Source organism: Protopterus annectens, chromosome 3.part1 (assembly GCF_019279795.1).
Source record: "Protopterus annectens isolate FY-2018-M chromosome 3.part1, PAN1.0, whole genome shotgun sequence".
NCBI lineage: Eukaryota > Metazoa > Chordata > Ceratodontiformes > Protopteridae > Protopterus > Protopterus annectens.
Window position 1 is genome coordinate 43,201,145 of NC_056732.1, and position 16,378 is coordinate 43,217,522.

The window sequence follows — 16,378 nt, forward strand, 5'->3', positions numbered from 1 at the left end:
AATGCAAGATCTTTAAAGGGCAGCTTACTGATATTATTGCTGGAACTGAGGCAACTGCCATAAGCTTCGTGCACTGCATCGGATTTTGTCATTATGTACAATGGAAGCTCTGCTCTTGATATTTTTTTAGAGAATTTTTTGACTACACAACTACTGTCTGCCTAAACTAATTACAATTTTTCTAGAGTGGAGAGTCTTCATGAAATGAATACGCCTGGTGGTGGCACAAACTGGGAGAAACAGTCGTGTGTTGTTTTATGTATTCTGTGACCATGCATACTAATTTCTTAGAGGTATTACAAATTACGGTAATGATGTACTTTAATGTTTGTTACATGTGAAACTAAAGAGAATTCTTCTACCTACACCTTGTTTTATGAAGTACTAAAGGTGAAGAGATATTTCAATGATGATATATTTTAAAATACCAGTTGTACAAGGTTTTGCCCAGTGAAAGAGAACCTTCCCCTAAAAAATGTAGGATTTGCACATGTTTGTTTACTCCAGAATAAATTTGAATTAACAATGTTAGAGCAAAATCTGGGACAGTTGAGAGGAATACTTAAAAACAAGTGCCAAGCATACACACACATACACACAACATTGTTAGAGCAAAATATATTGCTTGCTTACTTGAACCATCAGCATCAATGGCTGTCTTCATTCCTTCTTGCCTGTCAGGCAGCATCAGCACTCTGGTGCTGCTGAATTCTGCTGTACAGACCAGATGATCTTTTTAGATGCTATAAAAAGTCTCCTGTGTTTGCTCCAAAATTTCAAGGTGAAGTCAAGAACACTAGTCAGCTTCTTGTAGGAGTACAATGCAAATCTGATTATAACCACAAAGACTGTGTAGCTCCTAGTTAGCTACATTTACATATGGGATTAGAATAAAGGGACATGATTGGAGGGTTGAAATCACTGGCTGCTTTCAGTTGCTACACTGAAGTGTGGACCTAGGAGACTGGCAGCCCTTGCCCTATCAGAGAGGTTTTGTATGAGAAGAATGCTTAAATTGGCACCTTCAAACTGCAAAAAAATGTTGTGGGCTGAAGTACCAATTGGAATCTGAATAAAACAAGCATAATTAACTGCAACCACCAGTGTATTTCATAGGTTTATGGTTATGTGCTAGGCTAACACAGAGATGATTATAAGGCAAGCCGTGCATCCCAGGTGAGACTCAAATCCTGTACCTTTTTTCATGATGTAAACACCTTAACCATTATACCACTCCCCTTCTCAGTATTGGGAATGCCTCTCTTCTGATGGTATGCTGCCATAGACTACACACATATTCTGTTTATTTTGCTGAGCATAGTCATGTAGGAAGCAATGAGTTAAAAAGCCTTTTAGGCAAACTGTCGTAGAACATCTACACCAATGCCAGAGTGTCTTCCTCTCCGGCTGCAGAAGAGAAAGCAGGAGTGGGAAAGTGTAGCAGCTGTAGCATAATCCTGCAGAAGATTAAAGAACCAAGGTTTTGATAGTGTCGTTCAAGCAGGCTGTCCAAGCATTTTAAATATTTGCTTGTAAATTATTCAGTTTTTTCATTTGTACATCGATGTCTCTGACTTTATAGACTTTTAACTGTATTCATCTCTTCCAGAGTACGTTACATAGCAAAAATAACTTTTTGTATTTTTTTGTAAACAGATTCTACACCAAGTCATCCTTCACAGACACCACCAACTCAGAAAAGGACCCCAAGTTCTTCATCTAGGCAGAAGGATAAAGTGAACAAAAGAAATGAACGAGGAGAAACACCTTTACATATGGCAGCTATTCGAGGAGACGTGAAGCAAGTTAAAGAACTAATCAGTCTAGGTGCCAACGTCAATGTTAAAGATTTTGCAGGTATGGCACAAAAAAAATATTATTCAATTTTTGCTTTTGAGGAGAACATTTTTCCATGTCTTAGGGAAGGTGGGAGTGAGGAATAGCACATAGTGATAATGTCCACTTAACTCTTAACGTGGAGCTAATCGTATGCATTGGTGGGATTTATAGAAATGGTTCACAAAAATGCAAATTGCCCTGAACCGTTAATGAGATGTGTGCTTCTATGTAATGCGACTCATAGACATGTACACATTGCATGTTACCGAATTGCATTAAAATTTGCATGACAGGAATCTCACTAGCTTCCACAGAACTGAACTGAAAACACCACTTGCCCATGTAAGCTACTAGATTCTGATGCTCACCAAATGAATACCCTACCATCATGAACTAGTAAGCAGCATAGGTAACTAGTGCACATCACAATGGCATTTATTTCCCCACCCCAAGAAACGCACACATCCACACCCATATGCACATCCAGGTAGCAGCCCACAGTGATGCACATGCATAGCTGTACACACAGATATTCATATGCATACACACAGTGACATACATGGATATGCTCATGGTGACACTGCACACACAGATATTCACATGCTTACATACACAGTGACACACATGCATGACTGCACGCACAGATATTCACATGGGTGCACACACAGTGACGCACATGCACGATTGCATACAGATATTCCCTTGCATAGACATGGTGACACACATGCATGACACTGCGCACATATATTCATATGCATGCATTCACAGTGACGTGCATGACTGCACACAGATATTCACATGCATACACAATGACACGTGCACGACTGTGCACACTCTGGCACGAGTGCACGACTGCGCACACACGGTGGCGAGCATGCACGACTGCGCACACACGGTGGTGAGCATGCACGACTGCGCACGTGCGGTGGCACGCGTGCATGACTGTGCACACACAGCATTCACGTGCGCACGCAGATATTCACATGCACAACTGCGCACACAGATATTCACATGCCTACACACAGATATTCACATGCACGACTCCGCACACAGATATTCACATGCGTACACGCACAGATATTCACATGCACAACTCAGCACACAGATATTCACATGCATACACACACAGATATTCACTTGCACGACTTCGCACACAGTGCCGCACAGTGACACATGCACGACTCCACACACAGTGACACACATGCACAACTCCACACACAGATATTCACATGCACGACTCCGCACACACTGACGCACAGTGACACACATGCACAACTCCACACAGTGACACACATGCACGACTCCACACGCAGTGACACACATGCCCGACTGCACACATACAGATCTTACTCTGTTTATCTCAGTGACTGTTGGTAAGGGCAGATTATGTAAGGTAAAGCCTCTGTAGTTAGCAGTTGTGTTCTACTTAACCTTTCCTGTCTGATAGCAGAGACCACATACACAGATGCACAGTTGTTCATACCTCCTCAGTCAGACACGCGCATGAACATAAACAGTTGTTAAATCCAGTACCAGCAAAGATCGCATTCATGAGCTCTTTGTCCATAATAGCCAGAGGCCACATATCAGGCAACAGTAAGCCAAAACATGTAAACGCACGCATAAATGCACTCAGATTAAGCATTGATACATTTTATGGTCACAGAGCATGCTTGTATCGTGTCCCTCTATATACATGTATACATTCACATGTCTCTTGTATCCTCTCCCACACGAATACTGCACTGCATTACTTAACTAGATCAATAGTATGAACAGAAAAAACTACACTGATGTAACATTCAATAAAATGAATAGGTGTGCGTGATTAAATTGCCTTGTTCACTGCTCAGCAAAAATAGTGTATAGTATGATTATCTGTGACTTGCCATACTGTTTCATTATCTTTCCACAGCGAGGTACCAAGATGCTGAAGGGCCTCATTAGCATAGCACCTGCCCCCCCTGTATTTACATGCTGCCTTTCAGTAGTGAGAACTGTGCTACTGAGCAGTGAAGGGATTGTAAATGCGGAAGTCTTGTTAGTGTTGTGTAGTACACTGAGCCGCATGTGATGCTTTGTATAAAAGCTGTTTGTGAATCCTAGACATTGACTAGATAGCTTGTCATGTTTCCATACTCTTATGTACTTGGAAGATTTCACCGTGTCGTCCGTTTCCATTTGTAGTTCAAGGACTGCATCATTTTAATTTGTTACATGTCCCATGCTTAAGGACAGAGGCAAGTGCAGTGTCTGTGTGCAGAGAGAAGTCTGAAGTATTAGAAAAAGTTATAATCTTAAATTAAAATAACCAACTTTGAAGATTTGGAAAGGAGGAATGAAAGCAGAAAAAGCTGGAACTTGCATGCCACAGTTATGATATGAGGTTTGTGGGAGATGCTTGTTGAAAAAAAAGTAGGCAGTTTATTCCATAAAGTTGGAAGCAGTGAATAAGCAACACCAAATTTAGCATGACAGTGGATGGGCACTGTTGGGGCAGGGTCTGTGACTCAACTTTTGTTATTCATCTTTGATTCCAAACATATCAGAAAGTTATGTGATTTTTATCATTAGATCACTGTTGCCATAGCCTAGGCTGTATGGGTTGTATCCTTCCAAGGCTGTGACAGCCAGCCTTTATCCAAAGCTTCAGTGTACCTTTCATGCATGCTAACTGCTGATGAGTTTGAACAGGGCCATGCCATACTCTTCAGAACTTTCTTGCTGCTGAATTGTGCTCCTCTTATGGGCCTCAGAGGATCGAAGGTAAGCTATTGTTATTATCTGGGCAGATAAGTGCCCTATAGTGGAAAAACTTTCCACAAATCTTTTTCTGTATAGGTATAGCTATCTATATATATATATATATATATATATATATATATATATATATATATATATATATATATACACACACACATATATATATATATATATATATATATATATATATATATATATATATATATATATACACATATATATATATATATATATATATATATATATATATATATATATATATATATATATATATATATATATATATATATATAATGTGTGTGTGTGTGTGTGTATATATATATATATATATATATATATATATATATATATATATATATATAATGTAGATATGTTTACTATTTATATATGTATATGATATGTTTATATAGCAATATATATAGATGTATTTTTTATACTAAAAACTGTAAACCAAACGAGCAACCAAATGAGAGCCGAAGTAGATAAACGTAGTTTATTCACACAAAATGCACAGAATGAAAATTAGAGTACCTGGAACTATATTGGCAAATCATTTTAGAAGCCACTAGGGAACCCGGACTCAATGACATGTTGTCCATCACACCAGTATTAAAGCTGAGATCTGCCAAATAGTAACATTGTTACAAATATGTTGTTTTTTATATCTCCACCAGAGGTCAGTAATTCATTGAGTTCATAGAATTTTTGACAGTGAATTAAATGGACACACATTTGTTTTATAATAAATATATATTTTTTAAAACTGAAAGGGTATGTTATAAATATCATTTTATATTATTGAATTGGACTAGATGAGTTCAATATTTTTACATATTTTTACATACTTTTACATATTTATATAAACAGTTGTTTTTTTAAAAAATCTTATTTAATTTTATTCAATTCATTTATATTAATGAAGTTGATTGGTTATCCAATAGTAAACACAGTTCGAGTGTTGTCACAGTATATAAATGAGATGATTCATGTGTGTTTTTAGCATCTGAAGAAGTGTTTATACGAAAACGCAATTGTATCAATAGCAGCGTTCATTCTGTGCATTTTGTGTGAATAAACTACGTTCATCTACTTCGGCTCTCATTTGGTTGCTCATTTGGTTTACAGTTTTTAGTCTTTTTTGGAGCCATTTTCCGTTGTTTTATTGGTTTTCTTCATGGCGGAGCATCCAGGAGCGGAGTTTGACGATGACATGCCCAGAAGTGGAAGGGGAGAGCTTCGTAAATTAATTGGTCAGCTCTCCCAGCTGGTAGAACTCCTCACACCAGCCTGCCAATCATTTGTTTCCATTTTATCAGGTGTTCCTGGTAACCAGGAAATGTTCAACAGAGCTAGTAACAATTCAGGACAAACGGTCACAGGCAATACGCAGGGTTTGTTAACCTCTAATATTTCTAACAACGATTACACAGGATTACCCAGTATTTTTCTCAGACGAGAAGGAGAAACGGAGACAGAAACTGAAACGACTGTGGTAGAAGTGTCGAACCTTGGCGTTAATTCCAACGCCCATGCTATACAGTGACTGTGTTTCTAATGTAGTTTTTGGCGCTATGCAGTTTAAGGATTTTGTGTCAAAACAATATGATTTATGCAACAAAGTGGAATACGATCATTCAGCCAACAAAATTCTCACTTACAGAGAGAATTTAGAGCATTTGTACGTTTTTATGGACACATTTAAAGGGTTAGAATGTGACAATGTGTACCTAAATGATTGTTTGAAACATAAGGTTGTTCCTAAGGGTTTGAGAATTTGTAAATACCCGAATAGGGTTCAAAGTGGTTCAGAATTTCATTCCAACTTTGTTAAAATTTTTGACAATTGTGGCCTAGAAATTGTGAAGGCTATTAGAGATGAGAATGAAAAAGAAAAAGTTATATTATTAAAAGAAATGGAGAAAATCAATAACACTGTGGAGGATTTATTATTTATGGTAGAAGATGAGAAGGCCAAATATTTTGATATTTTTAAACAAATAGACAAAAAATGTATGGACAATATGTGCAGGAAACAAGGTAAACTGCAAAGGGATTTAAAAGATTATAGGGACAGTGTTGCATATCCCAAACCCAAACCTTTTAAAAGATTTGTAGAACTAGATTGTGATAATTCGAAGGAAAGGAATTATCAAGATAGATGTAGGGAAAAGGACAACAATTTTCTTCAGTCTTCCACTGATGATGGGGAATTCCCTTTAGATCAACCATTCCCCCCTTTACCCAGGAGGTCCAACAGAATTCGCACCAAACTCAAACTTATTACAATTACAACAATCAATATTACAAAAGGAGAATGAACAACTGAATCTAGGGGACCACCAGGGAAATTCAATAGTAGTGTCGGACAAAGTGCATACTTTCATGGGTTATAATATTTTCAATTACAGTCACATTACTGTTGACCAAGGGCATTTTGAACTTTTTTCCAAGGGGTTCAAATACGTTCCATTCAGGAAAGCGGATTTAGTTAAAACTATTGTTGACCTCAAGTTATTCATTAGGAAAAATAATTTGGCCCTATTTTTTGGTAAATCAGGAACAAACACTATTTCAGAATCAACATTAAAAAGAAAAAGTATTTTCAACCCTCCATTTCACCCACAATTAAAAAAATTTGGAACATATGGAAAAGTAAATCAGAAAAGCAGTTCTGAAACATAAAATCCATTCTAATTTAGCAAGTAAAGAAAGGGAATATTTGGATATGTTAAGGTACGACCGCATCATTAGAATCATGCAACCCGACAAGGGGGGTGGTACAGTAATTATGGACAGTATTGAATGCGAATCGAAAATGAAAAACTAACTTCAGAATTCGCTTAAATATAGTCTAGCTTCAGTCAATGAGGTTAATATTGCCACTGCGAGGATCCATTTGATCCTGGAGGACCTGTTGTTGGAAGGTTCCATTGATTTTGATACACACACATTTTTATGCAACAAATTTCCCAGGGTTCCTTCGGTATTCGGTATTCTGAAGGTTCATTAATGTCCATCAGATCCACCTTTAAGGTTGGTTGTCTCCTCCGAAGGTGCCATTACAGCACCTATTGCTCAATATTTGGATAGCAAACTTAAAGAACTAGCGTATGGAGGGATCACAGTTCTCAAAGATTCGTGGGACTTTTTGAGACGGTTAAAATCTGAAGTATATAGTGACACTCTAATATTTATTACATTGGACATAGTGGACCTTTTCGGTTGTATACCGCATGATACAGGTTTGAATTGGTTAGAAGAATTTGCTAACATTTGGGAATTTCTCACACAATGAATTCAACAATATTCTCCTTCTCATGGAGGTTGTGTTAAATAACAACTTCATGTATTTTGAAGGAGAATTTTACAAACAAAATAAAGGAGTAGCGATGGGGGCAAGTTGTGCCACCACATATGCTAATATTTTTCTTTCGTGGTGGGAATTCAAATTCATTCTCAGTAGTAGGTTTAAGGAATGTTGGTCATTATATAAATGTTTTTTAGATGACATTTGTCTGTTATGGACGGACACTGAAGATAAGTTTTTTGAATTTTTGAAATATGCACAAAGCACTACTAATTTTCTTAATTTCACTTATTCTGTGGACAAGGAGATTCTTCATTTTTTGGATGTTTGTGTTTCAAAGTAAAATGGAAGCTTCTGTTCCAAAATATTTAGAAATAAAACCTTCTCAAATTCATATCTTCATTTTAACAGTGGACACCCCTATTTTCAAAAGAAAAATCTTATTAAGGGACAGTTAGAGTCAGCAGAATGACCTCAAAAGAAACAGACTTCCAAGTGGAGTGTCAAAATATCAGTGGCATGTTTATGAATAGAGGTTATCCAACGGAATTAATACAGCAGTTAATTGATGAAGTTAGTGTAGGTAGGAAAAGTAGGTTTGCTCCCATATTGGGTCAAGATATTAGTGAATCTCCATCTTCGGTTCCCTGTAAAGAAACCAAACCGCATAAAGATTTATTTATTCTAGATTATAATGGTGATTCAAACATTATAAAGAGGGTAGTTTCTCAGGAATGGGACAAATTTATGCAGATCACTGATATTACATCAACAGTACTAGGACATTTACAGTTTACCTACAGAAGGGGGATGAATTTCAAAAATCTTTTTGAGTATAGGGTTGGAAAACGACATACTGATACTCGCACGAAGTACGGTACATACAAATGTGGGGCTTGCTCCCAATGTATGCACATTATGAATGCAGCCTCAGTTGAAATTTCTAGCAGAAATAGAGCAATTACGAGCAAGGGGTATGCAAACTGTAATAGTAGTGGTTTAGTTTACCTAGTTACATGTAATGAATGTGATTCCTTTTATGTTGGAAAAACAGAACATAAATTAAGGACTAGAATTTATGAACACCATTATGAAATCAATAAGGCGAATTCCAGAAACGCATTGTATCGACATAAGTTAATATGTACACAAGCTGTATTTTTCTTTTTCGTTCTAGAGATTGTGCCAAAAGAAATACGGGGAGGAATGTGGGAAGCAAAATTAGAGTACCGGGAACTATATTGGCAAATCATTTTAGAAGCCACTAGGGAACCCGGACTCAATGACATGTTGTCTATCACACCAGTATTCAAGCTGATATCTGCCAAATTGTAACATTGTTACAAATATGTTGTTTTTTATATCTCCACCAGAGGTCAGTAATTCATTGAGTTCATAGAATTTTTGACAATGAATTAAATGGACACACATTTGTTTTATAATAAATATATATTTTTTAAAATTGAAAGGGTATGTTATAAATATCATTTTATATTATTGAATTTGACTAGATGAGTTCAATATTTTTACATATTTTTACATATTTATATAAACAGTTGTTTTTTTTAAAAATCTCCTTTAATTTTATTCAATTCATTTATATTAATGAAGTTGATTGGTTATCCAATAGTAAACACAGTTCGAGTGTTGTCACAGTATATAAATGAGATGATTCATGTGTGTTTTTAGCATCTGAAGAAGTGTTTATACGAAAACGCAATTGTATCAATAGCAGCGTTCATTCTGTGCATTTTGTGTGAATAAACTACGTTCATCTACTTCGGCTCTCATTTGGTTGCTCGTTTGGTTTACAGTTTTTAGTCTTTTTTGGAGCCATTTTCCGTTGGCTTATATGTATTTTTTTAGCTAGGACTGTACGTTTAACACACTGTCTTGAGACAACTTTATTAGAGTTGCGATGAGAGAGGTTTGTTAGAAAACTCTTTCCTTATATTTATTTTTTTTCTGTGAAAAAAATGTTTTATAAATTAGTTTTCTTATCTAATTTTGATTTAATTGACTAATTTATTGTTGGGGGTTGGGATGTTTTTTTTTTTTTTTTAAGGTTATCACTGTGTAATTGTTAAACATTATTTGTTTGTTTGTCTGCACACTGACTCTTCCAGACTCCACTAACTGTTATTCAGACACTTTCCACAGCTGAACTATGGAGGAGGCTAATGGTTCATCTATTCTTTCTTCCTCCTTTAACAAGAAGAACAAATTTTAAGGTAGTTTTTTGTCAGTACATAAGGATTCTCTGCCTCAGCCACTGATGGGTGGCTCTGCTGTGGCCATATCTGGTTCCTCGTTCCACACATTTTTCCCTTTGGATCAGTCTGTTGTAATCCTTTCGGCCACCAAGGACCAGCATCAGACTCTGACTCTAAAGCTGTTGCATTGTTCTCTGGTGGTATGCAAGAACCACTCTTGTCGAGGAGGGAGCAGGTGATTCTTTACTACGTGGCGCGGCTAATGTGGCTGATTCCTGAGCTGGTGTACCTGCTCTGATTCTGTCTTTCGGATTTATTAGACTTTGCTAAGGGTTTATTCATGCTTTTAACCCTATATACTCTGATTCCTCACTACGTAGGAAAAGAAAGAATCGCTTGTATTTCTGTCACTGATTTGTAGTCAGAACAGGCACATGACTGGGCTGGGAAGGGTTTCCTTTTGTTAATTCTCTTAAAGCATAAGATCCTGATTCTGTAGAAAGTGACTCTTCTGACATCCCTTGTGAGGAGTTATCTTTTTCTTAAAATATTACTGAAATGAAAGAGTTGCTTTAGTGGGAACAGAATGTCATTCCAGTTTCTCAGAAAAATACTATAATTCATTGCATCTGGATTTTCCTCAGGCTTTAGCTGCTTTAGAAGATGTTTTCTTAACAGTCTGCAGAATGTGCCTGACAGTTGGCCTGCAGCCCCTAAATCAGATTATAAGATTCCTTGGATTTATAAAACCTCTGTTTACTAATCCCAAATCTGACCCTGCAGTGACTTCCTTGACCAAACCATGTCGAACATTTGGTGAATGCTAGCCTCATTTCTTCTGGTAACAATGGGAAAGCCTTTAATAGATTTGGGAAGAAGGCTTATTCTTCTGCTCCATTGACTTTCATAATTGTACACTGCCAGGCTCATGGGAATGTCAAGAAAATAACTGCTACTCTTCCTAAAGAAGAGAATAAATAATCTGTAAATTCATTTGCTTTCGTTTTTCATGTAATCAAACACTTATTTAAAGTGCCACTGTGATTCTGTTGGTGCTGTGTCTAGAGCAGCTACTACTGTGTTAGTCAGGTGAAGATTTATGTGGTTATGTTCACAAAATCTATCTGAAGATGCTAAAGGTGGGATTTTAAATTTTCTTGATAAAAAGTATTGCTTGCACCATCTACTGCTGAGGCCCCGAAAAAAAATTGATGAAAGAGCGAAATTAATTCAGGGGGTTGCATAGATTTTTCAACCTTTTTTTCTTAACGTTTAAAAATTTTCCTTCCATCTCAGGATCTTTGTACAGGAAACAAACCAAAAGGTCTCAACAAGCTACAGGAAAGCAGACCTTCAAAAAGCCATGGGAAGAAGACACTAAAAAGAAAAGGAGAGCCTCCTAGAACCAAGAACAGTCCAAAATGGCAGAATGACAATCTGCCCTTTCTAGATCCCCCTTAAATCCTTCCCAGAATTTAGCTCCACATTCTCCAAAGCATTAGTCATCCAGCATATGCTGTCCCAGGGAGTGATAGAACCAGTGCCCCAACATCAATTGGGAGGGGATTTTATTCAAGAATTTTTCAGGTGCCAAACAGGGAAGCATCTTGAAGACCAGTTCTAGTCCTTTCTTTCTCAGTCTGTATGCGAAGGTTCAAAATGCTTTCTTTTCATCCCTGTTACCCCTTGTACCTCTGTCTGTTTCTGGTAGCATTAGATTTAAAAGATGCGTCTAATGTTGTTAATCTTCTTTCCATTCATCACTGGTGGGTTTAGTGCCGAGCTCTCACCAGCCAAAAAATTCTCCAGCTAAGTTTCTACCTAGAATGCCCTTCTTCCTGTTACCTCAGAACTCATTTGTTGCGTAGCTGTAAAGCCGCGTTTCAGCCGAGCTCTCAGCTAAGTGGAACTTCATTTGATATTTGTGTGAAAAACTTTTGATATCTTCATTTTTTATTGAGCGAATAGTATTTATAGTGTGTTTTCTTCTGTCAGACCTTGTTTTTTTTTTCTGTGTACTCTACCCATTGTTACTGTTGGTAAACTTTCAAGTACTATTGTTGGTACAGCCTTTCCTCCCTTAACCCTTGTGATATTCCTTCAATACCATAGCTGTTTTTTTTTTGTTTCCTGTCTAATCTGTTAGCATTGGTATTTAGTAAGGTGTTTCTGTTTTCTTGCATATCACTGTACTGGTACAATTGTGACTTCTTTGAACGGTGTTTGACTTATTTGTCCTAACTGGTTATACTGTTGGCCTGTGGTGTCTCTCTATCAAGATGTCTGATAAGAAAGGTATTTCAGGTTTTAAGCATTGTGCTTCATGTAATGGCAAGTTACCTAATAGTGGTTCTCACGATGATTGTGTATACTGTTTGGGAGTCCCCCACCTTTTGATGCAGCCTCCTTGTAACATTTGCCAGAGTTTTAGTAAACACACTTTTAATGAGCGCAAAAATAAACGGATACTGAAAGGGTTACTTAAGTCTCCCTTTTCAGAGGCCATTTCTGTGACGGAGGCCTCAACCCCTCCTACTAAAGACAAAAAGAGGTCCCACTCGGTTCCTTCCTCACCATCGGGTGTTCAGGGTAAGCCTGTGAAATCAAAGGTCCCAAAGTTGTCGTAGGAGCATAAATCTGCCTCTACGGCCCCATCTTTCTCGGCTCTGAGCATCTCGAAACCTTCGATACCGGCGCCAGTTTCAGCACCGGTCCTGCCTCCGGCACCGATTATAGACTTCGGCACCTGTGTCAAGTTTGGCTCAGGGCACATCTTCGATACCTTCATCAGTTACGATTTTGGAACCGACCTTTTTGGCTCTGAGTGCCACTTTGGCACCGAGTGTTTTACCGACTACACTGGATTTGACCCTATTACTCCCGGTCTCGAAACTTGACACTTCGGTGCTAGCAGACCTTGCACCATGGACCTGATACTCCCCTTCTGTAGATTAGTTTCTGATCCAGGTGTATAACCCATTCATTGAACGTCGTGACTCTCCGTCCAGAGTACCCAGTAGATCCACCAGGAGCCTGTCAGAACATGACCTGGTGCATCTTGTGGATCAGCTCTTGTTAGCCAGGGGGATACCCACACTTCCTAAGACCCATCCACCTGCAGGACTTGGGTTGGTTTCTCCACGGACTCCATCTTACACTCCGACCATCTCTGTTCCAAAGCCTTCTGCTCCGACATCCTTCTCTGAACCCATCACCTTGGCGCCTACAGTGCACCTCACTCTGGTTCCAAGTTTCTCCCTTTGGTCTTCGGTTCCTGCAGAACCGTTCCTTCCTCAATCTGGGGATTGGGGGCAGGCGCTTTGGCCCGGGGCACGGAGCCTTCTTTCTCCTCGGTGCCAATAGCCACCTCATCACCGATCCTGGTTGAGGCTCCATCCGTGTGGGCGGGTTCGTTGGAGCGGGGTGCGACCCTGTTCACGAGGTTGTCTTTCTCAATTCCAGGCTCCCATCCCTCTTCGGGCAGACCTGCCTTCCACGCGATGAAGCGGGCTCTTGCTTCTGGAAGCACTCCTTTGTTGTCGGAACCCCAGTTTTCACCCCCTGAGCTACAGCTGCCACAGACCACCCCCCTGGAATACCAGGCAAAGAAGCCGCAGGATACCCCTGTTCAGGGTACCTGCTCTTCTGAGTCCTCCTCAGAGACCCCCACTGAGGAAGCCCCCTTGAAAGAAGACATGCAAGAGGAAGCACATGGACTCACCCAAGGAGTCCTTAACGGAAGACACAGATTACGATAATAAAGGGTCCCCTCCTGATGATGTCTCATCGTGCAGCAAGCTTGGAAGAACCCTGATTCTATTGAGGCGATCCCTCGGAGACCTGACAAAATCCCCCCCCCCCCGAGAAGAACCTGCATTAGTCCAAAGGGTTACCTGTTGATGCAATGGTGGTGGCGGCGGCCACGAAAAAGGACTCGACTGGGGAAAGTCCTGCTGTCCATCCACCCAGCAGGGAGTCCCTGGTGGTGGACAGACTTGGGAAGCAAGTTTTTGCATCAGGGACCTTTGCTATATGGTCCCTGAACTATTTGGCACATTTTACGAGACACCAGGGACTTGATCTCTGAACTCTCTGGGACTCTCGCAGGACAGTTGTCTGACGAGGTCAGGGACAAAGTGGCCTCTCAGCTCGCAACCCTGTAATAGATATCCAACTCGTCCATGAGGTTGCTTTCACATGCGACAGAAGGGGTGGCTAGAGCAACGGGTTCGGGCATTGTCACGAAGCATGCCTGGATGTGCATCTGTGACCTCGCGAACCCCTTCAAGTCTTCCTTTTTTAATGCTCCCATTAAAGCATTTTGCATTTTTGGCTCCCGAGTGAAGGACACGCTAGCCAGGTTGCAAGCAGGACAGAAAGACCCTGTCTGCCATAGGTGTATGGGTTTCCAATCCTCAACGTACCTTTTTCAGGAATCTGAGGAAATGTGGCACAAGAAATCTCAGGGTCCTTTCCATGCCGCACGTAGTGCTGATACCCCCAGGGGCAGAGGGGGATAATCATTCCGGAAGACGCCACTACACAGGCAGAGGGGGTCCTCGTAACCAAGGCTCCAGGGATTCCTTCTCTGGACAGCTTTACCAGTGCTCCTGAGGAGCAGCCCGATTGCTTACCTCTGGAAGCAGTCAGGGATCGTTTCTCTCTGCACCAAGCTACCTGGCAATCTATTACCACTGATCGTTGGGTGCAGAGCATCATCACCAGAGGTTACACCATTCCCCTTTCTTGTCAATCATATCTTCCAAGAAAGCTTCCCAACATTCCACCCAGTCAAAGGGAATAAGCAGCTTCAGAGATAATAAAGCTGTCTCAAATAGAGTCATCCAACCAGTCCCTCCAAACCAACGCGGATCCAGATTTTACTCAAGATTCTTTTTGGTTCCAAAAAAGACAGGGGACTTGGAGACCCATTTTGGATCTCTTTGGATTTTGCTTACCCCGTCTCAATACTAATCAATCGAACCATAGTAGAAGCTAAAATTCCCACCATCTGGAAAATATCCTATGTAATCCCACTTCACAAAGGAGGCAGCTCTACTGAATTCTCCAGTTATAGGCCAATAGCTATACTCTCTCCACTTGCAAATATTATGGAAAAATGTATTCATAGACAACTCATGCACCACCTAATCCAAAATTGCCTTATGGCAGACACTCAGCATGGCTTCCGTCCTCATCACAGCACTACTTCAGCCCTCCTAGCCTTTGCTAACACCATAAACCATAATCGCAGCAATAATTATATATCCTCAGCCCTCTTTTTGGATCTTTCCAAGGCATTCGATATGGTTGATCACCAATTTTTAATCCACACCCTGCAAACATTCTGTCTAGATGCTGGAGCCCTCCAGTGGTTTCAATCCTACCTGAGTGGTCGACAGCAGGCTGTCCTCTGGCAGAACAAACTCTCTAACCTTCTACCCAACACCCTCGGAGTACCACAAGGCTCTATACTAGGGCCCTTGCTGTTCTCCATCTTCATTAACTACCTTTATACTGTCATCCCAAAAGTCAGCTGTATCCAATATGCTGATGACTCTACTCTGATTTGCTCAGCCAAATCTCCAGTAGAGTTATGGTCAGCTACCCAGACCACCTTTAATACAATAGAAAACTGGCTTTCTGAACATCGTCTGATCCTAAATCCCAAAAAACTAAAATGCTGTTATTTTCACCAACACATAGGTCTACCGCTTTCACCTTTACCATAAAATCAGATGATGGCACAATAATCTCCCCTGACCCATCTACAAAACTATTAGGTGTCATCATAGACAATGTAAAATTTGACCTACATGTTAACCAAACTATCAAAACCATCAATAAAAAACTAGGGTCACTTTACAGAATAAAAGCCTTCCTAACCCCTCCAGCTAAAATTGCCATAGCTCGCTCTCACCTTCTTTCAACCCTTCTGTATGCATCCCCTCTACTCTCGAATTTGAACAAGACTGTCCTTAACAAACTCTCAATTTGCAACAACCACATTGCCAGGTTTGCCACTGGGCTGCCTTTTAGGACACATCATTGCATCAATCTAAATCAGCTTGGTTGGCTTGAACTACCCAGCCTAATCCAGTATAACCAACTGATTATGGCCTATAAAATCCGGACAATACTCCTGCACTTAAAAATATTATCACCCCCTATAACAATGCTAGACCGCTTCGATCCTCTAACAAACTACTAATTCAGACTAGCAAAATTAATAACACAGCCGGTGATTCTCTCTTTG

General features: G+C 39.7%; 1 protein-coding gene across 2 annotated transcripts in view; it reads left to right on the plus strand.

Annotated features, from left to right (window-relative positions):
• The window catches only part of ANKRD12 (ankyrin repeat domain 12), a 1,254,496-nt gene that overhangs the window by 781,990 nt on the left and 456,128 nt on the right, over window positions 1-16,378 (plus strand). For both annotated transcript variants that reach the window (XM_044066536.1, XM_044066537.1), the window contains one exon: window positions 1,657-1,857. In XM_044066536.1, coding sequence (XP_043922471.1) covers window positions 1,657-1,857 — 201 coding nt within the window. The remainder of the gene's footprint in view (window positions 1-1,656; window positions 1,858-16,378) is intronic.